This window comes from Buceros rhinoceros, unplaced genomic scaffold (genome assembly GCF_000710305.1).
Source record: "Buceros rhinoceros silvestris isolate BGI_N320 unplaced genomic scaffold, ASM71030v1 scaffold46881, whole genome shotgun sequence".
NCBI classification, from domain to species: Eukaryota; Metazoa; Chordata; class Aves; order Bucerotiformes; family Bucerotidae; genus Buceros; species Buceros rhinoceros.
Window position 1 is genome coordinate 6,262 of NW_010394549.1, and position 26,740 is coordinate 33,001.

The window sequence follows — 26,740 nt, forward strand, 5'->3', positions numbered from 1 at the left end:
TTTTGTGCTGCTGGGATTCCTCGTGCTTTCCTTACCTTCCTGGGAGTTGGGTGTTGAGGACTTCCTACAGCCCCTGTGAGAACCCACCAATGTTGTAAGATTATTGTCTGGTAGCAACTGAAGGGCAAGCTTTGGACTCCAGGATGCCCAATGAAAAGGTGATCTTTGGAATCCAGGATGCTTCAGCCAGCTGCTGTTGAAAGCTGGTATTTCGGTGTGTCTGTGGACAATTGGACTTCTGTGCTGTCTGTTACAGCTTTTACTTTATTTGGAGCATTTCTTACGGATAATTAAAGTTTACAGAGAAGGGAGTTGCAGGAGAATATGCTTTTGATTTGCCATTACTGCTGTTATCTAAGATCTCAGATTACTCTATAAACATGAAATGAGTCTCTGAGAACAGAGTAGGTTAGAATTACACTATCATTATAATGAGTAAAATGAGGGCCAGAAAGTTAAGTGATTTGGTAAAATTATTGAATGGTAGAGTTGTGATGCAGCTGTTACACTTAGGTATCAAGAAAGCAATGTAATTTTACCTCGTTATGGAAATGTTAGGTCAAGGAACTGGGTACATGAAGAGCAGAATGTACCTCTTATCTCACACTTTCAAATGACGCAAAGTTTACGGGAGGGTATGGTGTGCTCGTTCTTAAAGCACAGTTCTGCAAACAACCACGGAACTGCCAGGCATAATATAGTTGGAAAGAAATACTATAAAAGGTGAAATAAAGAAAGCTTCTGCAATCTAGCCCCAAGAAACATCTCTCTTTGAAGATAAAGCACATGGATCTAAGTGACGAAAGATCTGATCTACTAGTAACTACTGATGTTGCCAAGGCTTAGCAGTAACTGCACCATGCTGAGTCAACGATTCTTCACTTTGGAGGACCCCGGTTGATTGACAGCAGTATAATGCTATCAGATTTTCACATCTTTTAAATCTGGCGTGCCTTGCTCAGAAGTTCAGCGAGCATTGTTTTCTCTTTGAAATTCTTCAGCTGCATGGCTGTTGTAGTGTTTGAAAAGTTCCCAGGAGGCTGTGGAGTTTGAAATGTTGTTTGTCTGTGCTTGATGTTAATTAAAAATGGTTAATCGCCTGTGTTTCCCCAGTTTTTATTTTTCTGTTAAGATGCACTATACATCTGGTTTGTTGAAAGATAGCTAATGCAGATGCTGTTTACACTTGAAAATAATTTTAAATATTTTTTTAAGCTCTTCAGAAGTTGGTATTGCAGTTATATACCACAATCTATTTTGCAAATAAACAGTATGTGTTAATGAAGCATGTGAATACCCATTTGATTTATTAGGCTAAGTTAAATAATTCAAAGATAGATTTATAGTGCTTCTCATTTTTTATGCATTCTCAGAATTATTTAAAAATTCATTATCAGTAATGTCTAATAGAGAACCTTGTCACATTTCTTATTCCACCCATGTGCCGTTATATGCTCAGCTTTTGCAAGTAATTATTTGGATTGCTGCAGATCTGGGTAAACCCAAGTGCTGAAACCTTTCATACTTCATGAGGAGAGTCAAAGACCACTGCAAAATCCTTAGTGTGTAGTTCTTATGCAGCTTTTGGTAATAGAGCCTTCTTTAACATAGTGATTTGCTAACTGTGTTTTATATGTATTTCAGTCCTATAAGATCATCAATTTTGCTCCAAGTCTACTGCAAATCATAGTATCAGATCAAGTTGAATTTCCAGTGCGTCAAGCAGGTGAGATAAATTCCTTGTTTCATTTTCTTTCAATGGAAAGTCAGTCTGCTAGTTATTTCAACAGAGTATTGAGCTGTTGCAGTGTAAATTCACGTTTGTTCTGAATGTGGAAATGGAAAGGATTTGTCTTTGCCGTTTCTTTCCTACACACTGGTCAGATAAAACCAAGAGTATAGGGTAGAGTCCTGCTTTGGCTTCCCTGTGTTTGCAGTGATCCCTACTGGATTGCCGTGACACTGATAGGAAAAGAGAATCGCTTCTGCTCAAAATGAGTACCCAGGGAGCCTTAGGTATTCTTTCTCCTGGTGGTAAAGAGGAAGTGATACCAAGACAGTGGAAAAAAAGAAAGTGGATTTCATTTGAATGTGTGTTTCTGTATTTGAATCCTTCTTCCTGGAAAAATGAAAGTTTCTGAAAAATGTAAAAACCTCCATAGTTAGCCCTACGTCAAGGGTAGCCACATATACTTAGTAAGTATCTGTGGCATCCACTCACAAAAATAGGTAAGAAGGAAAGTCACGTCACTGATAAATTATAAATTTATGGACCAAGCATGTCTAGAAAGATTGCCCTACTGTGTGTGTGTACGAGTTCAGGGATGGTGACAGCTGTCAACTTTAGGGTATACGTTTGTGTAAGATCAGATTCTGAATTCTCATTATATATTTTAGCTACTTCTGTAGAATATTTTTGACAGATACAGAAAATACTAAGCTTTTTCAAGAAATTGAAGAACACTGTTTCGTTCACAGCTCTGTTTTTATCCTATGGAACACCATTTCCCATAGAAGTACTATTGTCTTTTTTTTACAGATCCTATTAATCCCCTCAGTGCTTTGGGGCATGCTGACATATGCTGTTTGTCATGCTGGCATTTATTTTTTCAAAGATAATCCAGCTTTGAATGGCATTGTTAAACCATTCTGTAGTAAAGTTTGATGCTTAATCTAGACTCCGTAAGGTCATTTTTATAAATTAATTTCTCATTTCAGTATCACACAGGAAAAAAAGCCTAAGTACGTGGGACACAAGTTTTTAAATTTTTGTTTAATCTTTTTTTTCTTTTACAGACTAGTGGTATAAAGTAGAAAAACACATTTAAATTACATTTGTAAGTCAACAGAATTCCCTGGGAATTTTTTAAAAGGCCAAGAATTCATATAATAAGAAGATCTGTGGACAAAGTACATTAAAGTCTTTGACTAGTCTTTCTGGACCTGTTTCTTGTCTGAGTATTCTGGCACACCACAGACAAAGAACTGTTTTGCCTCCTGCTCCTATAAAATACTTTACAAACTACATGTTTTCATACTTTGTAATTTGTCATCACTGAGAAAAGTCATTGTACCCAAGGATATCTTATTTATACTTTAAAACCCTGGCTAGTAATCAACTAAAGTAGTACAGGGATAAGAGTTAATTAAGAACATTCCTTTAATGTCTTACGCTCTCTTTCCTATGTTTCCTAAAGAATGCCTACAGGCATTTTAGTACTGAGGCATAAATGCTGCTTTATTTTCAGTTGAAGATTAACTTTATTTTTCATGGTTTTTCATGTGAGACAGAAGGGAACAATTCTAAGGGATTATGGGAAATCCTAATAGTGAGATAAAGCTTAATGAATTCACAACAAACATTTCTGTGTGAATAGAAGCTAGGCCACGTGCCAGTTTCATACTGGGCATTTCCCCAAGCAGAGCATCCCATCTGCGTGCACAATGATTTGTTTACATGAGCCTTCCAAACTTCACTTACTAAGCTTGAGTAGTTCTTTTAGGGATGAGTAAAAATGCAGATGAGTAGATTTTTGTTTGCTTGTTTGGAGCAGTGGACTATTATGTCCATATGGAAGACTGCTGTAATAAAGAACGTACCCTGATAGAAGCTGATTGAAATACTGTCCTGTTCTGTTTAGAACCAGGCACTTGAGCCTGATCTTGTGTGGAATCATAAAAAAAGTGTTTTTCTGATTCAGCTATGCTTAGTGCCTATAATTGTTAAGAACTCATGCAGGGCTTTTCAGTCATCTTTTCAACTCTTTGTTCTACTTTCAACTGCTGTACATGTTGAGCACAGAGTAACGTGGAGATGTGTTAGAATTAATTATTATTTCGCCCGTGTTTATACTTAGCTGCCATTTACCTGAAGAACATGGTGACACAGTACTGGCCAGACCGTGAACCCCCACCTGGAGAAGCAGTATTTCCATTCAACATTCATGAAAATGATCGTCAGCAGATTCGTGATAACATTGTAGAAGGAATAATTCGTTCTCCTGACTTAGTGAGGTACCTTACACTGTGTAGAGATATTTCCGTAGCTCAGATCTTCAGACCTACCAGTCCAGGTGTAGTTAATGTAAGAATCGAAATTTCTTGGGAGATGAAGCAAGAACTTGTTTTGAAAATGTTAAAGTAATAATAATAATTAGTTTTAACATATTTATGTGCACTAGTTTTTCAGAAATGTAGCAATATCTAAGAGCCCTGTGATGTGATTTATCCTCTTATGGTGATGTTTAAAGTGTCTTACGACACTAGCTCTAGTGGCAGCCTGCCTGTTTGGCTGATTCAGGGTAGATATGATCGAGGACTATCAGCAATACAGAATTAATCATTCAGAGAAATACTGCCCCAGATCTGTTTTCTTTCTTCTGGCAGCTCTTTTCTCAATAACTTTTGGAATTATTATATGTAATCCCAGTAATAAAATGCGTATTAGCATTCTTGGTTTTAAGATGTTAAAAGAATGAAGACATTTTGTTCTGTTTTTGCTGAAAGAATAGATGAGGTTCACAGACATACTGCAATCTATGATTGTTCACCACTGTAATCGAAATGAGGCTGATGGGATGGAATTAGGCTGTAGTGTATAGATGCCAGTCTTTGAAAACCGGAAGTAAACCTTCCTCTTCTTTCCTCCTCCTCTCCACCAGCTAGGATACCAAAGATGTCTTTTATTGTCGGTAGTCATATCTGGAAGAGGAGTGATTGACCACAGATTGAAATTGTGATTGGAGAAAACACTTTAAAAAAATACTGAAGCACCAGAATGCATTTGGTTGCTGTAGCATTGCTGTCACAGGAGGTCTTTCTGAATAGCTTAGACAAACACCTGCCAGGAATGCTTAGGGTATAAATGGTGCTGTACTGAGACAAGAAAATAAACTGAAGCATTATTTCCAGTTCAGCCTTTTTAACATGCTCTGATGCAGATGATTAGTATCTCCGTTGAAAGATCTAGGTGCTCCTTGCCAAGGTTGTGCTATAAGGTGAGGAAGCTTGTGTTGTTTCTGTGATGATGTAATAAAGGCAGATAGTTTCCCCTGCTATCATATCGTAAATACCAAGGCTAAGTTTGCACAAAAGAACACAAAATAATGGAAGTTTGAAGAGTTTTTTGCAAACTAGTTCAGGCATCGTTTCAAAATGTCCTGACATTGCAATGACAATTGGCATCTAAAAGGATTGTTGAAAATGCTGGGACAATCACCTGGAATAAAGTACAGGGCTTCTAACTACTGGCAAAACTTGTAGATTTGTCAGAGGTTAAAAAAGTCAAAGAAACTGTACTGAACTAGGCCAATGTTGTAACACTGATATTTTTCGCCGTTTGCTTGTGAGAGTAAAGGGGGAGAAGGAACCAAATTGACGGTAAGCAAAAACTGCAAAGGCTTAAGAGGGAAGGTAAGTTTGTACAAAGCTAAAAGGATCAGGAGGTGGAGGGCCCCTTATTGAACTACTTTCTAATACGGGATCCTTATGTAACGGACTGCAAGAGGATACCCAAGTAAAACTAAATATAGAAGAACCAATATTCTTTGCAGGCTTCTTCTTCTATTATTCCTTAGTGAAGTCAAGAGCTTCTAGTAAGGTGCTGCTCAGCTTTTTCAGTCACACCTCCCTTTGGTCAGTTAACAATCCTGTCTTGCCTCACCATTATGAGTGGTGTCTAAAACTGTGTGGAGGGAGAGAAATGGTAAGGTGGTTTTACCTATTTGGCCGCCCTGTTGAGAAAGTGCTATTCTAGAAGATCCCAGGCAAATTGTAATTTCATGAGGAACCTCTGGTTTGGATCATAACACAGGCCAGTGTTGTTTAATAAAAATGTACAAATTTGTGTTTTGTGGTTGTTTTCAGCCTCATAAGAGTGTACAAGTATAAACATTAATTTTCAAAGTACAAAGCTAGCTGGTTTCGAGAGCAATTAATTGTTTCTAAATATTGCCTGATGGGCATGGAGAGGGAGGAGGAAGGAAGAAAAGTACCTAAAATGTTCTGAAATTAGTTTCTTCCTTGAAGTTAAATCCCCTGGGATTTTTTTTCTTGATTTTCCTCTGGCACTTCCCAAAATTCTTTCAGTCATGTCAAAATACGTATGACACTTACGATGTAGTATGTATATTGTGGCCAATAAACCAAGATTTGGGATCTGTCCTTTAATATTACACACTATGCCATGATCTTACTTATAATGTATTTCCTTTTCTGTCCTGCTGTAGAGCCCAGCTGACAATGTGCCTCCGTGCTATCATTAAACATGACTTTCCTGGCCATTGGACAGCTGTGGTAGACAAGATAGGTTACTACTTGCAGTCCCAGAACAGTGGGAGTTGGCTCGGGAGCCTTCTGTGCCTGTATCAGCTGGTGAAGACTTATGAGTAAGTAGATGTCTATCAGTAAATGAGGAATTAGTACTTCTAGTCTCAGCTGATTATTGAGAATGACATTCTTAAGAGCACTGACAGTTCTACAGGTAATTCAGATAGAAAATGGGAATTAATTACTGTCATACACTTCCTTTCCTGCAAATACATGAAAACTATGCATCGTCAGTGAATTGAAAGCAGAGATGCCAGTAATAATCTATATGAATTTACTGACATTTCTTCTTGAGGCTTTGTACTTTTGATCTGACCTAACTCAGCTGTGAAAAATTTCTTAAATGTTTGTAACTTTTTGAAGTTTTCTCAAATGCTGGATATATGAATGCAATTTATTTTCTACTTTTATGTCGTGAATACAGTACTGCATTGTCATATAATTCTGCTGAATATTGCTACTTGTACCATCCCCCTAATAGTCTAAATCCACAAAGCATGAATTAGGAGAAGTGTAGTGAGCTCTCTCACTCATAAAAAAAAAACCTATCTGTTGTTAGAAACATATGTATAAACCACACAAAAGAAATGTAAACAGAAAGAGAATCTTTTCCAAAGGAAGGAATTGTCTCTCCCTTTCAATGACTGTTCAATCCTATTTGTTCAGCACCTGACTTTGGTTTGGCATTGATACGAATGTCAGAAAAATTCAAGTCTCTGCTCCTGTGAGCTGACAATTCAGTAGTAAAAAGCGTTAGTTTCTCCTCCCAGTAGCTGCATTTGTGTACAGTAACATATGTTGTTTTTCATTTATCTGTTTAGAGGTTAGTGAATTTGCACAAATTGTTGAGATGGGGACTAGAAGAGGGGAGAGTGAGTGAGTGAGTGCTGGATATTTTTTTTTTTAAGGCCCAGAAGTTAAATTGCTGGTGGGGAATAGGCATTAAAATCTCCAGTGTGTGGATCCTGGACCAACGTTTTTGTTTCCTTTGCAGATACAAAAAAGCAGAGGAGCGAGATCCTCTCATAGCAGCAATGCAAATATTTTTGCCTCGGATTCAGCAGCAGATGATCCAGCTTCTGCCTGATAACTCCCATTACTCTGTACTGCTTCAGAAACAAATCTTAAAAATCTTCTATGCTCTTGTTCAGGTTGGCATCTGTGTAGAGGAAAACAAAACCTTTTACTTTGCTGGGCACAACAACCCCCTTCAGTACATTTATGGGTGTGATTGAATAAGAATACCAATTTGGATGGGAAAAGTCACGTGCAAGAAACAGCTTTAGAAAAATATGGTCTTTATAGATGTTTTTACTGAAAAACTGGTCACATGATCCCCCAGATTAATTTTTTAATGAACCTAGGTATTTCTGCACATCGTATCTGTAAGCTTACTGGAGAAATGTTCTTATTTTTATGAAGTCACATATAACCTGATACAAACTGCATGGGTATCTAGGCTCTGCTGGTTGGCCTCTGAAATTGTCGGTAGGGGATTTTGTAGCGTAATTGACAATTAGTGCACTTCATTAGGTGGCATTTCTCATTATCTTTGGAAGACCTGGCAGAAATTATTTATTGAGGCACATGCATTTTGCAGAGATGAGTTTGGCTTTTACAGGGGTAAGTTTGTTGAGCAGTACTTTTAGAGAATGAGAAACAAAACAAGATCCTGTGTAAGAGGCAGCCTGAAAATTCTTACTGGGTCTTAAAAAGCGAAAACAGTTTCTTATTGGATAGGGGGAGGATTAAAAAGATTCCAAGATCCTATTTTACTTTTCAGTAGCTTGCCTGAATATTGTCACTTTGCTTTGAATTTTTTAGAGAAGTAAGATTTACTAGAGAGCAGCTAGGTAGTAATTAGGAGAACATTTCACTGACTAAAATGTGATTGGTTTACCCAAACTCTGTACAGTAGGAACTGCTGTGGTCCCTAAAAGTTAGCTGGGCTACTGTGAAGAAGAGGAAGAAACAAAGAGGGCTAGCAAGTTCTCAGACCAAGAAACTTTTCTCAAATATTGCCTGCTTGGAAATTCCTCTGTAAATTGTACCAGGAAGGATACAATTAGAGCATTATTGATATCTAACCTAATTGGTTTTCATTTTAAATAAAATCTCATCTTCCTCAGAATGTAACTTCTGTAGAAACATCTTCTACCTTTTTCAGAGAAAATCAGTATTTCATGACTATGGGGTTTTTTTGCGTTTCAGTATGCATTGCCGCTCCAGTTGGTGAATAACCAGACCATGACTCAGTGGATGGAGATCTTCCGTACCATCATTGATAGAAACGTACCTCCGGTAAGTTTTAGCTTTGTAAAGACCTCTGATACTTGTGTGTTGGCATTGGAGGAACAGTCAGTCTGAAGATATTCTAAGTGTTCTTTCTATTTCTATTTCTATGACATCTTTTCTATTAAGATGTCATCTGTTTAAGATTCTTATCCTTGGAATAAGTGCTGTTTCTGACAGAAATGCAGGAAGATCATGTAAGCTGTCTGAAGTTCATTGTCTGAGGTAGTGACGTGATGTAAACTCCAATCTGGCATATTTTGGAAGTTTCCAAATATTTTAGCCAGTTTCTCTCAAACAGGAGTCAAAAGCTCATCACAAACTCATCAGTTTTCTCTGTGCCTCATTTTCTTTCATCCATCCTTCATATTTCTTGAGGAGCAAAACAAAAATAGTAATTAAATTCTGTTTGTGTGTGTACAACATTAACTGGCATTTACTAAGTTTTTTAGACAGTTATTACACAACCTTGACATTCTTTTAATAGCTTTTGCATTAGTATATTGTTAGGGCGTATATATTTGGAGGAGTTAGTATCATGCTTAATTTTTAAGCCAGAGTGCATGCCACTGTGTAGTATTCAAGAGTGTGTAAGAGTTTTCAGTTTTTAAAGATGCATAATTTTCAAAATTAAAGTACAGGCATTGTACAATATACAGTTATATTGACAATTAAGATACTTGAAAGTTGCTGAATGTTATATAACTGTTAATAGAACCAAAGGGTTAGTCAGTGCTGTGCATTCATATTAGTTTACTCAGCAAGGAGTGTTTAAAGCATCATTTCTCTCAATACACACAGCTAATTTAAAACAAATGTATTTATTTGTAGGAGACTTTGCAAATTGATGAAGATGATAGACCGGAGCTGGTGTGGTGGAAATGCAAGAAATGGGCACTACATATTGTAGCTCGTCTTTTTGAACGGTAACAAACTAACGAAATGATTAATACCTAAATTTGGGTTACAGATCTGTAACATTACTTGAAGTGCAATTAGACAAGACAGTTATACTTGATTTTAATGGCTCACAGTTACTGAAGAGGTGTTCCTGCTGCTGTCCTCTGCCTTGTGCTGGTACAGCCACTGGTCTGAGCTCTCAATGAAATGGTTTGGCCAAGATGGCAAGAAACTAGCCCCACAGGAGAAGTTTTTGTGGTTTTTGGTTTTGTTTTGTGTTTGGTTTTGTTTTACTACATCCAGGTATAAGTGCTTACATTTGCAAATATAAAGGTAGGGAAATATTTGAAAAGAAATCCATAAACGTGGAAGTTACAGAACAGTGACAAAAAGACGGCTATATTTACTTGACTATAGTATTGTACCTTATGGTAATCTAAGAAAAGAAAAGGGAAGTGGGGCATTATATAGGAAATAATGGCTTGGAAGGAAGTTGTGGGAAAGGATTTCTTTGGGGATGGAAGACTACTCAGGGTCCTTTATGTTTCCTGGCACGGTGACTTCTCGCAGTGCAAATTACTGTGTCCTCATTTTTTTAAAGGTATGGAAGTCCTGGAAATGTAACTAAAGAATACTTTGAATTCTCAGACTTTTTTTTAAAAACCTACGCTGTGGGCATACAACAGGTAGGTACACTTCATTTGTTTCTGAATTAGATCACTTTGACTGAACAAACATATTGCTTTTCAACAGTGTACTCCTATCAAAGTTCATTCATTAAACAAAAATTAACAGACAGGCAGGTTTTCCTTTTAGTGATTGAGAAGTTTTTCAGAATTCAGTGCCATACAACTGAGGTGTAATAATACAATTTTTCAGCAATTCAAAAAACACTGTAGGAAAATTCTCAGAAAAGGTGAGTGCTGATAAATGGTATTATCATAATGGGTAAACATTCCAAATACAGCTGAGAGAAAAAAATGATGCTGAGGCCTCATGTCATAGAAGGGTATATTTTCAGGTCAGTCTTTAGTGAGTGCTCGTGCTGCAAACGACTTAGGCACAGTAATCCAATGATACTGTTTTATTTCAGGAAGATACGAGCAGATTAGGTGGTGTCTGGAAAACAGCAATACAAGTTATTTTATACACGGAAAGCATATTTTATGACAATATAGCACAAATTCACAGTTTGCAAGGAAATTATTTTTGATGGGAAATGCTAATTATTTGTGATTAGCATGGTGTTGTGGACACAGCTAAGTTTTGATAAAGTCTCACAGAAGAGAGACAATTCCTGTCAGAATTTTCTGTGATTTTCTGCCAGGTCAGCTGTAGGCAACGTGGGCTTCCAGGCTTCCAGCATCTCTCCGGTTTGGTGGAATGGCAATAGAATTGGGTACCTGAAAGGCCTGAGAGTGCTGGGTCCCACGCTTGGATGTTTTTGGCAGAGCTCCTCCTGTTTTTCATTCAGCCTGCCGTGTACTAGATGACTAGGAGCTGTAGTTCCCAGGCTTTTGACTCTGCTGAAGTGCTTGGGTGTCCAGGCTTTTGGGTTACATATTCCAAACAGGCTCTTAAGAAGACACGAGAATGCAGTACACTCTCCTGCTCATGATTCTGGACTCTTGATTCCCTTTGGCCCGTAAACCTTGAAAAACACCTAGGAATGCTGTTTTCAAGTGACAAGTGTTCGGATAATGTGTATTTCCAGAATATGTGGCTCCTCAGCATGCTGCCAGGTGAAACATCCCTGACATGGCATCTGCAGGCTTCTTACAGTTTAAATTTCCAGTGTCTGATGCAAGGCACCAGGCTGTTGTCACTTCAAGTCAAATATAAACTACATTTCAAAATACCAGGATTGTCTGCAAAACAAAATTGCTTTCTTCCATCCAGTTTGACAACAGAATGGTTTATCCATTAGCATAATAATTCTGTGTAAATATGTAACTTTTTTGCTTAGGAGAGGAATGGTTGCGGTAAGGCTGTAAGCATTATAAGAAAAGGAAACAGTCTGTTCTAAACTCCTTGCAATGTTTACCTCCTGAGTGGAAAAACAGACTCCCATGGGCTTTTGTCCTTTGAAATACTTTGCCTGTTAAGAGATTAGGCTATGTAGCAGAGGGAGCAATTTAGCTTTCAAGGTAAATGGACTATGAACTGGACAATCTGCACATTTCTTCTATTCCTGGCTCTTGAATGCTGATTGGTCACGTTTCCTGCCAGAGTTAGTAAGAATTCTATTGTGGCTATTACATTACTAAGACTTCATTAGCTACTGATCAGTCATTAAGTGCTGATGTCATGCTAGAGTCTCTATGAGATATAGTCACTTCTTGCCCAAGGAGCATATCGTATAAAAGACTTAAGATCAGACTTAGTACTCTTAATGAAGGAGTTATGTTCAAAATAAGATTTATTATAATGTTATGAAGAATTATGAAGCAGAATTGTCCTTCTGAAAATATGACTCGATATTTTTTTATGCATTACCCTTGATTTTTATTGTTAGTCATGTCCATGCCAATTCTTTCTGCTTATTAGCACTTCATCTGCCATAAGTTCATCTGCCATAAGTGCACATTAGTGGCTTTGTACTGTAGGTTTTTCGTAGTAGAGCAAACATTTATATTAAGGAAGCTTTGCGTGACAGAGATTGTGGTAACATCTTAGGTGATACTGTCTGATATATACAACAGGTAATTGAAGTTAAGGGTTTTGCATATCTTCTGATTCACAAATTCAGGTGCTAACCTTTTTTTCTTTTCTAGTTCAGTATTTCTGTTCTTAGCAATGTTCTTCCCAAGTAATTTGTCTTCTTTAGGAGCCTGCCCTTAATTAATGAACACAAGCACTAGTAACAGCTTTAGAAGCCAAGCAGTCTGAAAATCTCACTGTGCCTTTTCCTTATCTATTCCAAATTTTGCTGAGGCCTGTGTAAACTGTGAGCCTGTGAACACTGAAGAATATCTTTGGTTTACAATCACAAGTGATCACATGGTGGGACTAGTAGTAAAGGTAGGCGTGTACATAAATGCTTGCAGGATTAGATCCTTAATATTTAAATGATTTCTGATTTTTGGATCCTAGAACCTCTGCTGTAAAACTAATTAATCTGTCTACATACATTCATTGAAGAGCGCACTGCACATCTGTGCATGAGAGAGAATTTTCAGTCTTCATTTAAAAATATCGATTTGTCATTTCTTTAGGTTCTCTTAAGAATCTTAGACCAATACAGGCAAAAAGATTATGTTGCACCACGTGTTCTTCAGCAAACATTAAATTATCTGAACCAAGGGGTTATTCACTCTGTAACATGGAAACAAATGAAGCCACACATACAGGTCAGTGCATAAAACCCGGTTATAAACACTGCATGTCATCAGAGTCATTACACGAAACAAACAAACAAAAAAACCTATCAGTTTTAAGGAAGATTTCATGAATCTTTAATGCGGCAATCAATCTGGACAAACAGTAGCATTTCTGCATGAATGTGGTTGTTTTTTCAGTATTATATGACTACCTTCTATTGCAGATTTTGTTAACTCAATTAAAGATTCTGTTCCATAGGTTCTTCATTTTTATTTTTGAAGTCTGCCAGACAGTCATAATGTTCTGGCTTTTATTAGTCACTAGTTTTGAGAATTGTCCATAAATTTTGAAATTCATGTGATTGTAGTGCAGAGATAGTGGACAAAGAGAATGTGAACTGTGAGGAACTGAACTAGTTTTAAGGACATGTTTTATAAGTGAACTAAGAACAAGTGAAAAATTATTTCCATCCTTTTATTTTTTCATATTGTAAGCTCCCCTGTTGTAGTTAGGTAATCCCATGACTGGTAAGAGGAAGGACTCTGAAATCCCTTCTCAAGTTAAGTGTCACATTGGTGAGATTCTTCTGCAGCTTGCAATGTTCTGCTGTTTATACACTATGTCCTGAAGTATACTTTGTGCTTGATACTCTCTATCTATTATTATTCTAAAGATAGATTATATAATTACTGCTGTCTGGAACTGTTGCAAAAAGAACATAACTATATTTTAAGTTTATTTATATTAGTGAAAATAAAAGAGAACTGGTTTAAAGAGTTTCACTCCTCTGAAAAGTAGGTCTAGTGCATAGTGGAGGGAAGCTGTACTGGAATTTGATTTTGTATGTATTTATGTGTATTTGAATTCTCTAATACTAGACTATAACAGAAGAAGTGATATTCTCTCTAATGTGCTACAAAGATGAGGATGAAGAGCTCTGGCAAGAGGATCCGTATGAGTATATCCGCATGAAATTTGGTAAATGTTTGTATTTAGCATTTATTTTTTCCTTTCATCATAACTGTACACTGTAGTCCCAATTAGCAACATGGCCACCGTAATGTCTCTGTCTTCACCAGTGTACTGAACAACAGGAAGAAGAAAATGTGTTTCTTAAATCTCACCGATCTATAGTTAAGAAGGCAGATCAAGGGACTTTTGGCTGTTTGGCCAGTAGCTTTAAACTAAATGATTCTCTTAACATTTTTTTCTACTTCATACATGCTCAGCACAGCCCAAGTAGACTGGCTTTGCTCACTTTTTAATGCCAGTTTCAGAATCCTGAATTGCAGGTGTGCCAGCTGTCTGCAAGTTCTTGCAGCTCTCACTTTGACCAGAAGAGGCCTGACTTGCTCTTTCTCTATTGAAAATTGGTAATGTCTTCAGCATTTTTTTTGTCAATTATCATTACTAAATTGTAAGGTAAGTAGATATATGTATTCTTTCAAGAGATGCAGTGCTAAATATTGGGAATATCACATAGGACCATATTATGAGTAACTATTTTTGTTAGAAGAGTCATGTCATTGAAAAAGAGAAGGGCACTTAAAAAATGTAGCAATTTAAGCTGGAAAATTCCTGTAAGCCAGACACCACAGAGATATGTAGCATTTGAGAATTTGGGATTAGCATATGTGAAAACAGAACTTAAATGTTCATAGAATAATTAAAATGTAAAATGTTGTTATACAAAAGATTATTCACAGTGCAGTGTTGATCGCTGGGGTACAAATGTTGCTGATTTTTGGTATATGAATTCAGTTCTTTCTGTGTAAGTAGTGATCCTATATATGTAGCTGAGACAGTTCAATACAGATTTAAATTATATTGTAAAAAGTAAAAAAAAAAAAAACCAAACCTAAACCATGGAAGTACATTAAACTGAAGTTTAGTGAGGCCCATTTGGGTTTGAAACAAGAATTCTAGTGGTCTGGTAGTATTTCTTAATTAATATGCATAATCTTCAAGTTCTCAGGGAAAGTTAGTATGTCATTTTAACCACATGTTAAGACTACCTTTTGAGATCTTTTTATTTAATTCAATTTGTGTAGGGATGTTTGGATTCAAACATGTTTGGCAGCACAGTTTGGGGTTTTTTCCCAAGAAATAAATTATAATTTAAATATGATTAAAGGAGGTTTACTTGTAATGAATGAAGCTAAAAAGCTTCAACTTTCAGCAGATTTAAAACTACCCCAGATCCAAGTAGTTTTTACATACAGAAAGTTTCCCATGAGGTTTTAATAAAATCAGCTCCAAAATATGTACATATGGTATACAGATGGTACTGGAATGTATTGTTGTTCTTCCTATAGTGGTTTTAATTAAAAAAAACAAAACAAAACAACCCAGGATTTTTCATCCCTTATGAATGCTCTCAAGAGAATTCATTAATAAATAATGCATTCCTAATAAAGAGAATGATGAGTGGTCAGCAGATTTTGAAGGCAAGAAATAAATGCTTTCATGAGTCTGACTCTTTAACCAAGAAGTGAAGACAGCTGTGTCAATAGATTTGAAGTTACATATTCATCCTGATTTTGTAATATCCCACAAACAAGATGGTTTATAGAAGTTTTATTATTACATTATTCCAAAAGGAAGTTTTGATGGTTTGTTTGTTTTTTATTTCTTAGATGTATTTGAAGATTATGCATCCACTACAACAGCAGCACAGAATCTCCTTTATACTGCTGCGAAGAAGAGAAAAGAGGTATGGAACTAGTGTTTTTTTAATTACTTGAAGTTTCCTTAATAATGTCATCTTCCCTTACATATGAGGATGCTACAGGAAGCTAGTCCTGTAATACATAGTCCTGCTAATACATAGGCAAATGCTTTCCTGGCTGAGTGCTATCAATTTTGGGAGAATTAAAATATGTGTGTATAAGTAAGTAAGTAGATAAGTGTATTCCTCTTGCAGCTTTAAAATTAACCTGCTGGATATGAACTGAGTTGGAATAGATGTACTGGTACTTTCCCAAGTTTGCAAACAGCCTTTGTAATGGCTGTTTCATTTTCCCAAACTGTAGCAGCGGGAAAAGTGAACCTGTTCTGTACTAATTTTCACTCATGATGTTGACAGCAGTGAAATTAGCAAGAGTGAAACCTGTTTCATACAGCTACTCTTTAAATGAGGATATAAATTTTCTGTAGATCTTCCTATACTTACCATGGTCTGTGAAAAGTATCAGGCCAGGCCCTGGAAAGCGTATGTCCATTTGCTAAAGCTGCAAACTTTTTCTGGGTACCACTTTTAACATCCAGTAAACAAGGAGCTCCATTACTAGGTGGATTTTCAGAAAAGAGCATAGTCTTTACATCAGGTGGGATAACGTATGACCTTTCTAGTTCTTTATTGTCAAAACAGTCCTTGGCCACTGACCTGCTCATTTTCATAATTTGTACTGAGACCGTCAAAATGTCATAATATGAAAAGCACGTAATGGGTGTGGAAATGACATTAAACGATGGATTTTGACAAGAAACCTTTCTAAGTGTAGTCATCTTTAGAAATTACTGCCAAAATCAATAGATGAAAGTAAGTTTATGAGGTTTTAGTCCAAGCTATTATTTAATATGTATATATTCATACATATATGTACGCACACATATGTATTTGTATACATGTGATACAAGGCAGGAGAGAAGTTAAGGGAAAAAAATCAGAGAGGTACTGTTTGAACCTCTTGACTTTTCATCACCTTTTTTGATTTGCCTCAAGACAACAACAAAAATACCTTATTTACTATTACTAATGTGAAATTTCAAGGAGATTGTTTTTGACATGTATGGCTGAAAAGTTGAAAAAAGAACCTTCTAAATTTTAACTATGGAAAGATGCTACACACAGCACCTAAGAATTTTTTGACTTAAGCAGAGCTATTAAAATAATTTGACAAAAGGAGATTGTGTGTTTTCTGTCTTGCATAGGTATTACCAAAAATGATGGCATATTGCTACCAGATTCTGACAGAGCCAAACATTGATCCAAGGAAAAAAGATGGAGCTTTGCATGTTATAGGATCCCTAGCAGATATTTTACTGAAGGTAAGTAAGTGGGTAAAGAAGTGGAAGGTTTGTAATTCTTATTATGAACTGGCATTTCCAATTAAAAAAGTCTTTGCTTATAAAGTATGGCTAGCCTAAAGCCTGTAGAGAGATTGCACTGTGCGAGAAGAATCTGAGGGTTTCTTTCTTAAAAAGTATTAACATTCTTTCCTTGTTTTTATTTTCCCATTTTAAACATAGATTTTTCTTCTCAAGTCTCTCCAAAGCTCTGTTTGTTTGCTGCAGGGCAGTCCCTTGGTCCTCTCCGGCTTTACTAGTAAAGTGGAAGGGTGTTAAAAAAGCAAACATGCATCCCATCAATAACATTGTCAATGATTCTTTAGCAACCCCCCAACAGCCTGCAGTGTTTTGGGCTCCAGAAAAATGTTTACTTAACATGTTGTAGGAATGTTTTGTCTAGCTTGCCAGCTTTCTTACCCTGCAATGTGTGGCTTTAAGACTTATTTCATCAGCCAGTTGGGAGTTTTAAAATAACTGGAAAGAGCACAGAGTTCCTGTCCTTCCTCCATTTTTTATAGACAGTATCCTCAGAATTTTGAGTTTTTTTCCTGGAATTTGAATACAAATTTAATCCACATTGTTGCTCTCTAATGTAATATTGATGACAGTTTCCCTTACACTTTTTTTAGACAGTGAAGTCCAAAGTATGCCCTCTTGTCAAAAGTAGCAGCCAAAAAGTTATCACTTTTAGCATGAGAATAGTGTCCTTGTGCTGGAGGCTTCCTTTTAGAAGTAGTTTATTTTATTTTATGTGAGTCGTCTCTCTGTGCAGGATGTGTCTTCATGTTACAACCAACATATCCAGTCCATGATCTGATCTGAAATCCTGAAACATCAGTAACCTTTGCAGAATTTTTGTAGATTACATTGGATTGTAAATGCCCTCCCTTGTGCTGGAGTATAACTGTGAAAGAGGGAGACATTGTTCATGTTGTGAGGAGCCTTTCATATTGACTGGATGTTTCTAAACCCATTTATCTCCGTCCTGAGGAAAAAAAAGATTTATTCCAGTATACTGCTTCAATTTGACATTTCCAGTCTTGAAACATGAGGTTATAATATACTTTATAAAAGAGTAATAATCCCCAAACACTGCGGACTCCTCTCAGCCCTGAATTTCTTTTGTTTGGGATTTGACAGATTGAAAAATTCCATGAACTGTTTCTGCATATGGTACTCTGGTTTGTAAGTGCATTCTGGCTGGTGAGCTGACCAAAATACTAATTTTAAGGAGCTTGTAGACACAATGACCCTGCCTTAGCTACCTGGCTCTCCACAGCGGCTCCAGTCTAATGCATGCAAACCTCTGACCTGTGTGCACAAGGGGAAATTCTTTTCCCTTCTCTGCTCTGTTCTTCATCTGCCTCTCTGAAGGCTGGGAAACCTGTGAGAAAAAATTATATTTGCATTTGTGAAGTAGAAGTGAGATCACCTAAGATATATTTTTGTACTGAATGTCCCCTTTCACCTTCTTTCTATCTTAGCCACTGAATCATTCCTTTAGATGCTAACGCAGTCTCCAGCATACGTATTTTCTAGTATCCTGGGGCTGTAGGTGCTAGGAAAGTCCCAAGTCTATGTGCTGGTTGTCTTGGCTTCCTGTGAATATCTTAAGAATTGCCAAGGTAGGAATAATGAAGGATAATTTTCATTGAATATTCTTTTTCAGCCAAGGAGATTTCTATCATGAAGGAGTTATCTTAGTCCATTAATAAACACCAAAAAAAGATGTGAGTTATCATTGTAGTGTGTAAAATAATTAGTTTTGATGCTTATAGTAACAATCTTCCTTTGTAGGAAGAATGGAGGTACTAGTTATTGATCCTAATTAATTATTGAGAAATATCAGCTGGAATCAATTGCCTTAGTGAAAAATCCAGTTTACAGTATTGTAGTTAGTAATGTAGAGTTGAATATTACACTTATCTGGCTTTGAACTTGTGATGCTTATGAGGTTTGTTCAGTTCAATGTACGAGACCCAGATCTCTTTGTGAGAGAATACCTCACAAATCATTGTATTTCCCATGGTTGACAGTTGAAATGGATTACTGGCTAGAACAAAAGTCTCCAAAACAGTTTTTTTTTTTACACCAACAGAAGAGTGTCTTCAAGGATCAGATGGAGCTGATGTTACAGAATCATGTATTTCCATTGTTCATGTCTAACCTGGGGTACCTCAGAGCTAGAGTAAGTTAACCAGTTACATCAATTTCAGTATTTGCCATGATTCTTTCCTTTGCAGTTTGACTTCATTTTGAATGTTAATGAAAGAAATAAAGCACATACACAGCAAAGTTTAAAATACTGATCTTATAGAGTAATTTTTCAGCATTTTGATTTCAAAAATGATTTATCAGTTAAATGAATTGATGGAAAGTCTATGATGTATTATTGTTTACCTCTTGGATCAGACTGGAGAATTTGAGCAGTGGTTGTGACCCCTTTGTGACCATTTTTTGTTAGCAGATCTCAATAACTAGAGTGGTTGGATGGCTGTGAAGAATAGGTAGGATTTCCACAGAGTAGATGATGTAAGTTTGAGTGCAGCTTGAAGAAAATCCCCAAGTACCCATATCAGTTATCAACAGTTATTTTCTTGAATTTCCGTTCTGATTTTTTTCCTCCAGAAGGACCAGAACTATGAATGCCAATTATGTGCATGCTGAATTTATTGGAATTTGGGAAAGAATAATCAAGAACTACTTGAGTGCCAAAACTTGTGTTGCGTTTACTGTATGAATATGTTGTAACTAAGGGAAAAAAAACAGTACATGCAAAGAGAGGGAGAGTTAGTATTGTTTTTGAATCAGTTACAAAATGCTAAAAAGTGCAATAATCCCTAACCTAGTTTTCTTTTTGCCATGCAGTCCTGTTGGGTACTTCATTCATTCAGTGCTTTGAAATTTCATAATGAGCTAAACTTGAGGAATGCAGTCGAGTTGGCAAAGAAGAGCCTGATTGATGATAAGGAAATGCCTGTCAAAGTAGAAGCAGCCATAGCTCTTCAGACATTAATAAGCAACCAAGAGCAAGGTATGCTACAGTGATTTGTCAGTTGTATACAATGATTTTTTTTTTCTTCTTTTGTAGAGATGAGGAGGTTGGTGCAGATTTATTCTGACTTTTCTACCATTTAAAGAGATAGATTTCAGAATATTTCATCATGTTTAGACAGCTTCATTTGCTCATTAGTTACTGTATACATCCCAGAATTTTGACTTCAAGCTTTTATCACAAGACCCTGTGAAAAAAAGAAGATAGAATCAGCATATCTCTTTTAACAAAGTAAATAGCACCTGTATTTGTTTTTCTTTAGTGAAGTGAAATAGTGTCTACGCTTAAGAGCGAATCCTGCCTATGTATGAGGGCATGTATTCCCCCAAAATGGTGGATTTTTGTTGTAGATGTTGTTTCAGTATTGGAAGTGGTAAATGTGCAATTTATTTACTTTATTAGTCTACTCGTTATGGGCTGTAAATGTGTCTTTAGGATTTTTGGTTTTGGTTTTGGGTTTTTTTTTTCATAGTGAATTAGACTTTAAAAAATCACGTTGTTCAAGAGCAGTCAGTTACCTAGTAGTTATGAGATACTGTATACTTGTGTTTATGGACAGTTGATTTCACCTAGTTTCAATTGTTTTTTTTAGCCAAGGAATATGTGAAGCCTTACGTAAGGCCAGTTATGCAAGAGCTCTTGCACATTGTTAGAGAGACGGAAAATGATGATCTTACTAATGTAATCCAGAAGATGATCTGTGAGTACAGTCAGGAAGTAGCTACTATCGCCATTGACATGACTCAACACCTGGTAAGATACAACAGTAAAATAACAGTTCAGTCAGAAGTTCATGCCTGGTTGGGTAAACATTTAATGAACTTCATTTGAAGTGGGCACTGTTTAAAGTAATCTTTATAAAGTCCACTTACAGTATTCACAATATTTTTTTTTGTAGGAAGCACGTATAAAACCTGTATGTTTTTCAAAGATACTGAATTTTGTTACTGATTCAATCAGCCAAGCTTTAACTATTTATCATTACAAATGACTTAACATAGCCAGACTTCTCAAAAAAAGAGGAGTTTTTAATTTTCTGTATTCCCCTTTCAAAAGTAAGGAGCATATTTTTTAATGCTGACAGCTCTTACAGGCATTGCTGCTGCTGCATTAGCTGTCTTGATTTTGTGTGACAAATTAGAAATGTGAGTTTGCTCTTGAATGTTGAATTGGTTGGTTTTTTTCATAGGCTGAAATATTTGGTAAAGTACTTCAGAGTGAGGAATATGAGGAAGTAGAGGACAAAACAGTTATGGCCATGGGCATCTTGCACACAATTGACACTATCCTCACAGTTGTGGAAGATCACAAGGAGGTGAGATTTTCTTTTATACATCTTTTGTTCTGCTGTTCTCTCATGCCTCTCATTCATGACAACAAGCACTTCTGTGCATGTTGCATCACTTGAGATGAATGTGCATTTACTGTAGCAGGATGGTGAATTAGTATCAAGTGATTTCTGACAAATTTGAATCGAAAGCCCAGTGTACTTTTGTGATTTCATAATTGTTTAGCTCTCGGCTTATAGGGGACTTTATATGCTGAGGGAAAAGTCCTTAGCCCTTATTCTGGTAAATACTTCACTGAATAATGTTACAGACTGTTAAAATAGATTTTAGGGAAAAATATTTTGCATAAGGCTGTTTTTTTACAGTGGTGACTCATATTTTGTGGTTTACCCAGCAATTCTTTGGATAGAATTCCTAGGGATTGGTCTCCCGGTTGTGGTGCAGTGTAAGTCTACTTTTCACGTGTTCAGGGAAGAAAGAGATTTCTTCTGCTTGTATCACCTGCGCTGACCCAAGGTAGGAAGAAGTTCAGGGACTGACCAGAGAGCCAAAGTCAGTCAGGAACTTTAAACTCAGTTGGCATAAAAGTGCTTTGTTCTAGATTGTTTTCCTTTCTTGATGTACAATGAGGATGTTTCGTTGCAAATGTGGAGTCTTTTCATGAAGTTTAGAATTTTAAAAAGACATTAATTAAAATACTAATTATTTTATAATGGAAGACCATTGTATTCCTTTATGTTTCAAAACATCTTTCATTCATTTACAAGAACCCCTTGTGCCTTTTGAAAGCTAAAACGAAGTCTGCTAGCTAAGCTGAGCATCAGGAATGATAGTCTGAAGCAGATCTTCAGCTTTTAGCCTAGGAAAACTTTTGGGGTTGGGGTGGTTTTGTTATAAAGTTAGCAGCTTGTTTTTGTTTTGTGAAGCACAAACTTAAATATTGTGCAGAGTGCTCTTCATATCAGGATCATAAATCATTTTAGAATTTATATAAATGATACAGAAATTATATATGAGGCTGAAAACTCCTTTGAAATTCCTTTCCTTTTGACCATTAAGTATGAAGAGAGTTTAGGGGATGATAACTTTTGAGTCAAGTGTCTGAAGGTAAGTGGATGAATCTGAGGTTAAATACTCAATCCCTTTTCTAGAACAAGCCCAGAAAGCCTGACATCCTGCAAGATGATATCTGTAATGAGTGATTTGTGGTAATAACATGAAATGTCTATTTGCTGGTTTTAATGAGACTTACAGTGTGGCCATATAGTTCTTCTTGTAATTTGGTTTAATGCACAGATGTAGTCTGTCAGTCCAACATGGCAAAGCTGAATCCTGACTTCAACACCGTTGTATGCTCCCAGTTTCTGTATGTGTTTCTCTTGCCAAGCCTGCTCTGGGAAGCTCTCCATAGACCTTAGGCAAAAGCATCTCTTCCTTTCTTCCTTTTAACTCATTCTACTTCAGAGATTTTGGGCAGAGGCTTTATCTCTGATAAACATACGGGTTTTGATAGGACCTTTAGAATAAACATACAATAAGATATTTTTAAAATAAAGAAAAATGCTGTGACAAGTTTTAAAACAATACTTTTTATTGAAAATTTGAGTATTTATGTCAGTGAGATCTTATTTTGTAATATTCTGATCATTAATGCAGCATTTAAGAAGTGATAAGAGCCTTTGAAGAAGTTCTCAAACTGAATTAGTCAAAACATTGATTAAATGACTGCATTTCTAAGTTTTTTAAATAAACTGCTTTATGTTTTTATTTCAGATAACTCAACAGCTTGAGAGCATTTGTTTACAGATCATTGGCCTCGTTTTGCAGAAACACGTTATAGGTATGTTTTAGAGAGAATTTTTAGAAAAACATTACATGTTTTTACAGTAAAAAATTATTTTAATTATTACAGACAATGCTATTTTCCTGAACAAAACTTATTTTTTTGTGTGCTTCTTCAAAGAAAAAAAGACATTAATTTTCAGTTACGATTTGTTTCCTCTGCTCTCCTCTTGTATATCAGTCAGGATGGTTATTGTGTTTTGGAGGTTAGACTCAAAAGTGAAAGACGCAATTCTGATTATAGTTCTAGCTAGCTGTGTTAAAGGACAGTGTCCACAATTACACCAGTATTTTATGGACATGGTCTGCATTACATTACTGCTTTACCAGTACCCTGCACTAACGAGCTATGCAGTTTTGTTATAAAGCCTTTAAGAAAAAACAAAGTTGAGAAAATAAAAATACTTTTCAGTAAATCATTCAGAAGCAATGTTATTGATGTGCTGGTAATATATTTTTCTGGTGTGTATTTATAATGAAAAACTATGCATATTGTTCTAATTATAGCCAACATAAGGTCTGTCTAAAAGAGTCTTTTCCAATTTGTATTATTTTTCTATATATTGATTTAGTAACCAATTGCTGTCTTCTAGTTCTTAACATGGCTCGGAACTTGGTTTCAGGTTTCAGTGTATTTTGCAAGCTAAATTTATTGCTTAACACACCCTACTTCAAATTGTTTCTTTTTTCCAGAATTTTATGAAGAAATTCTCTCCTTGGCCTACAGCTTGACATGCCAGATGATTTCACCTCAAATGTGGCAGCTTTTAGGTGTTCTGTATGAGGTTTTCCAGCAGGATTGCTTTGAGTACTTTGCAGGTATGATCACTTCTGTTCTGTTCATGTTTCCACTGTTTGGGAATTCTTCCCTTAAAGCCACCTTTATAAGGGCCGCTTCCATTTAGTGTCTTGGTTTAAAATGATTCATGCCCTGACCGTCTGCTGAGTGTGGGAGTATAACAGGAACACACTTAAGTAGGAGGAGCACCTTCAAATCTGTCACTGTGATCAATTATTGTAGGAGGTCTTGAACTCAAAGAAAGCTGAAAGATACATAGTTAATGTGAAACTACAGATCAATTAATTAAAATGTAGTCCTATTCTCTCTACTGAGAATGCACCCTGCCATGGTGTGCTTTCTAGAGAATTCTGCTAGAATAGACTTCTGCAGAGTCTGCGTTTCCAACCCTATCTAAGAATCTGAGCTAATGAATTCCATTACAGAGCTACAGTCTCATTGGTTAGCACTGGCGTGAATTAGTCTGTAATTTTTTTCTCTCCGTGTTCTGCAGATATGATGCCTCTCTTGCATAATTATGTGACCATAGACACTGACACTTTACTGTCTAACCCAAAGCATTTAGAAATAATTTACGCTATGTGTAAAAAGGTAAGACTTTTGATTCTCACTGTCGTGCTTATCACTGGCACCTAACAATCAGATTAGCAGCATGACCCAAACATGCCAGGTGGAGGCCAGCCATTTCAGAATGAAATTTGGGCTCTGCTCGGTTCTGAGTACACAGAGCACCTTCACACTTTTTAAGTGACATGCTTTTTAAAAAATTTTATGTACAAATCTGTGTGGGAGAAAGTTGCTGTTCATCTTGACTCTCTTCTGTGAACAGCTATTTTGGTAAGTAGAGGAATTAACGAAGCCTGATTTCCTTGGGTCGTGTATCTTGCAATCGGATTCTCTAGTTGTCAGCTACAGTGCAAAATCTTTTGAAGTTCTTCCTGCATTTATAATCTTCCTCTTTTATGCTGAATCTCTCATGTATAATAAAGTATGAGATCACGCTGCAGCCTTTCTCTGATTTTGGGCATTGTAGAGTGTTAAGCACCTAGCTACCTGCTTATTTTTAAGAAACTTATGGAATTGAATGTGTTTGAGAATTCTGCTTCTTTGTCAGACTTGGTTGACACTGACCATGGGGTTAAAATGTACTGAGAAGCAGCAGTCAGTCTCACATGTATGTGTATGTACATAGCCTGATTGCGTGCATCTTGTTTTAAATCAGAAACTAGCCTAGAGACAGGACTTCACTTTGCCAGGCTGTCACTCTGCCAGTGTTTATTAGAACTGAAGTAAAAAAAAGCAGAGGCGATGACATATAAAGAATACTAACATTCATAAAGAACTATAGCAATTTCTTCTAAATTTTTTAATTAATCTTCAGCCACTTACCCTTGTTTATGACCTGTGGAGATGATTGTTTATGTGTCTTAATTCCTCACAAAATACAGCATGAATAGATAAGTGTATGCCATGTAGAGATTTTTTGATGTATGTAGGTACAGGAGCACTTGCTTTCAAAGGTGTCAGTGATTAATCCCCATAAACAGAATTGTGATTCTGGTTATTAGGTATTAACGGGAGATGCGGGAGAAGATGCAGAGTGCCACGCAGCCAAACTGCTAGAAGTAATTGTTCTTCAATGCAAAGGACGGGGTATTGACCAGGTGATATATATTGAACAGGTTTTCTCTTTTACTGGTTTCCAGTGATACATGTATTATTCCTGAGAAAAGCAGTTGGAATTAAGAGAATTTGAGAGAAATGTAAAGTGTAGGAATGGGGAGAAATACGGAAAGATGTAAATGAGCTCAGGAGAGTTTGTAAGGTTGTGGGGGTTTTTGGGGGGAGGTGGCGGGTTAGGGTTTTTTTCTTTTGAGATTAGTGGGCATGACCAGAAAATGAATATAGACTGAATGATAAGGATAATAGTATGATGTGCAGGATTATCTTTTGCTTTGCTTTCTCTTAATGGACGCAAAACACACATTAAAACTGTTGTGGCTGAGAGGTTAACTGTACGACTGTGCAACTACTGAAGTTGTTTCTCCAAGCAATAGGAACTTTGTCCCTTTTAATATTTTGAATTACTCTGTGCATTTGGAAATGAAGAATTTTCAGCATGGCTGGACTGTGATTGCTGGGAAAACATAATCACAATTTTTCAGAGTTTCTTAGAACACGCTTTTAGATAGTAGGTTTTTTCCTATTAAGGCCCTGGTACAATGTTTTAGATAACACTCCAGCCTAAATTAACATATCGTATTTGATGTTGCCACACTGCAATCCATGGACTTCAGTGATAAATTTTCAGTTAATTTCACTGAAACCAATATAACTTTACTAACGTAAATCAGAAGACATTGAAGATAAACATGTTCCTTCAAAGATTTAATTTTTAAAAGAAATCTGGATGGGATTAATGTGAATCGTATGCATTTGCATTGAAATAAGTAATGTGGTAGAAGGTTTAATTGGGCTTCACAACTCTGTGAATTGAAATGGTTGCACACTGAACTGGAACTCCAAAACTAAAACATTCATAATGCTTCTCAAGTTATTGTAAAGCAGAAATCTGCATACTGAAACGTAGGTGGATGTTTATTCCATTGTGTAGAAACTTGTGCAGACTTGTTTTTATCTGAATAAACTCACTCGTTTTAAACTCCTATAAGAAATTTAACATCACTTTACATTTATTAGGAAAAACTTATTTTCTTGCAGATTTAGGTAATTTTATTTTAAATGCCTGTTAGTCTTGAGACTGTTGGATAAAGATGAGAATGTCTTTGAATTCTTTTCTAAACCCTTTATACACGCTTGAACAAATTCCACCAAATGGCCCCA

The 26,740-nt window shown here is 36.3% G+C and overlaps 1 protein-coding gene across 1 annotated transcript in view; it reads left to right on the forward strand.

Annotated features, from left to right (window-relative positions):
* Positions 1 to 1,644: 1,644 nt before the first annotated feature.
* Positions 1,645 to 26,740, forward strand: part of IPO8 (importin 8) — a gene marked incomplete at its 5' end in the record, with an annotated part of 36,640 nt that continues 11,544 nt past the window's right edge. The window contains 19 exons of the mRNA XM_010145240.1: positions 1,645 to 1,726; positions 3,858 to 4,014; positions 6,228 to 6,386; positions 7,322 to 7,478; positions 8,539 to 8,628; positions 9,451 to 9,545; positions 10,121 to 10,205; positions 12,735 to 12,869; positions 13,719 to 13,818; positions 15,477 to 15,553; positions 16,774 to 16,890; positions 19,010 to 19,099; positions 19,780 to 19,945; positions 20,559 to 20,719; positions 21,156 to 21,281; positions 23,029 to 23,095; positions 23,791 to 23,916; positions 24,390 to 24,487; positions 25,465 to 25,560. Coding sequence (XP_010143542.1) covers positions 1,645 to 1,726; positions 3,858 to 4,014; positions 6,228 to 6,386; positions 7,322 to 7,478; positions 8,539 to 8,628; positions 9,451 to 9,545; positions 10,121 to 10,205; positions 12,735 to 12,869; positions 13,719 to 13,818; positions 15,477 to 15,553; positions 16,774 to 16,890; positions 19,010 to 19,099; positions 19,780 to 19,945; positions 20,559 to 20,719; positions 21,156 to 21,281; positions 23,029 to 23,095; positions 23,791 to 23,916; positions 24,390 to 24,487; positions 25,465 to 25,560 — 2,184 coding nt within the window. The remainder of the gene's footprint in view (positions 1,727 to 3,857; positions 4,015 to 6,227; positions 6,387 to 7,321; positions 7,479 to 8,538; positions 8,629 to 9,450; positions 9,546 to 10,120; positions 10,206 to 12,734; positions 12,870 to 13,718; positions 13,819 to 15,476; positions 15,554 to 16,773; positions 16,891 to 19,009; positions 19,100 to 19,779; positions 19,946 to 20,558; positions 20,720 to 21,155; positions 21,282 to 23,028; positions 23,096 to 23,790; positions 23,917 to 24,389; positions 24,488 to 25,464; positions 25,561 to 26,740) is intronic.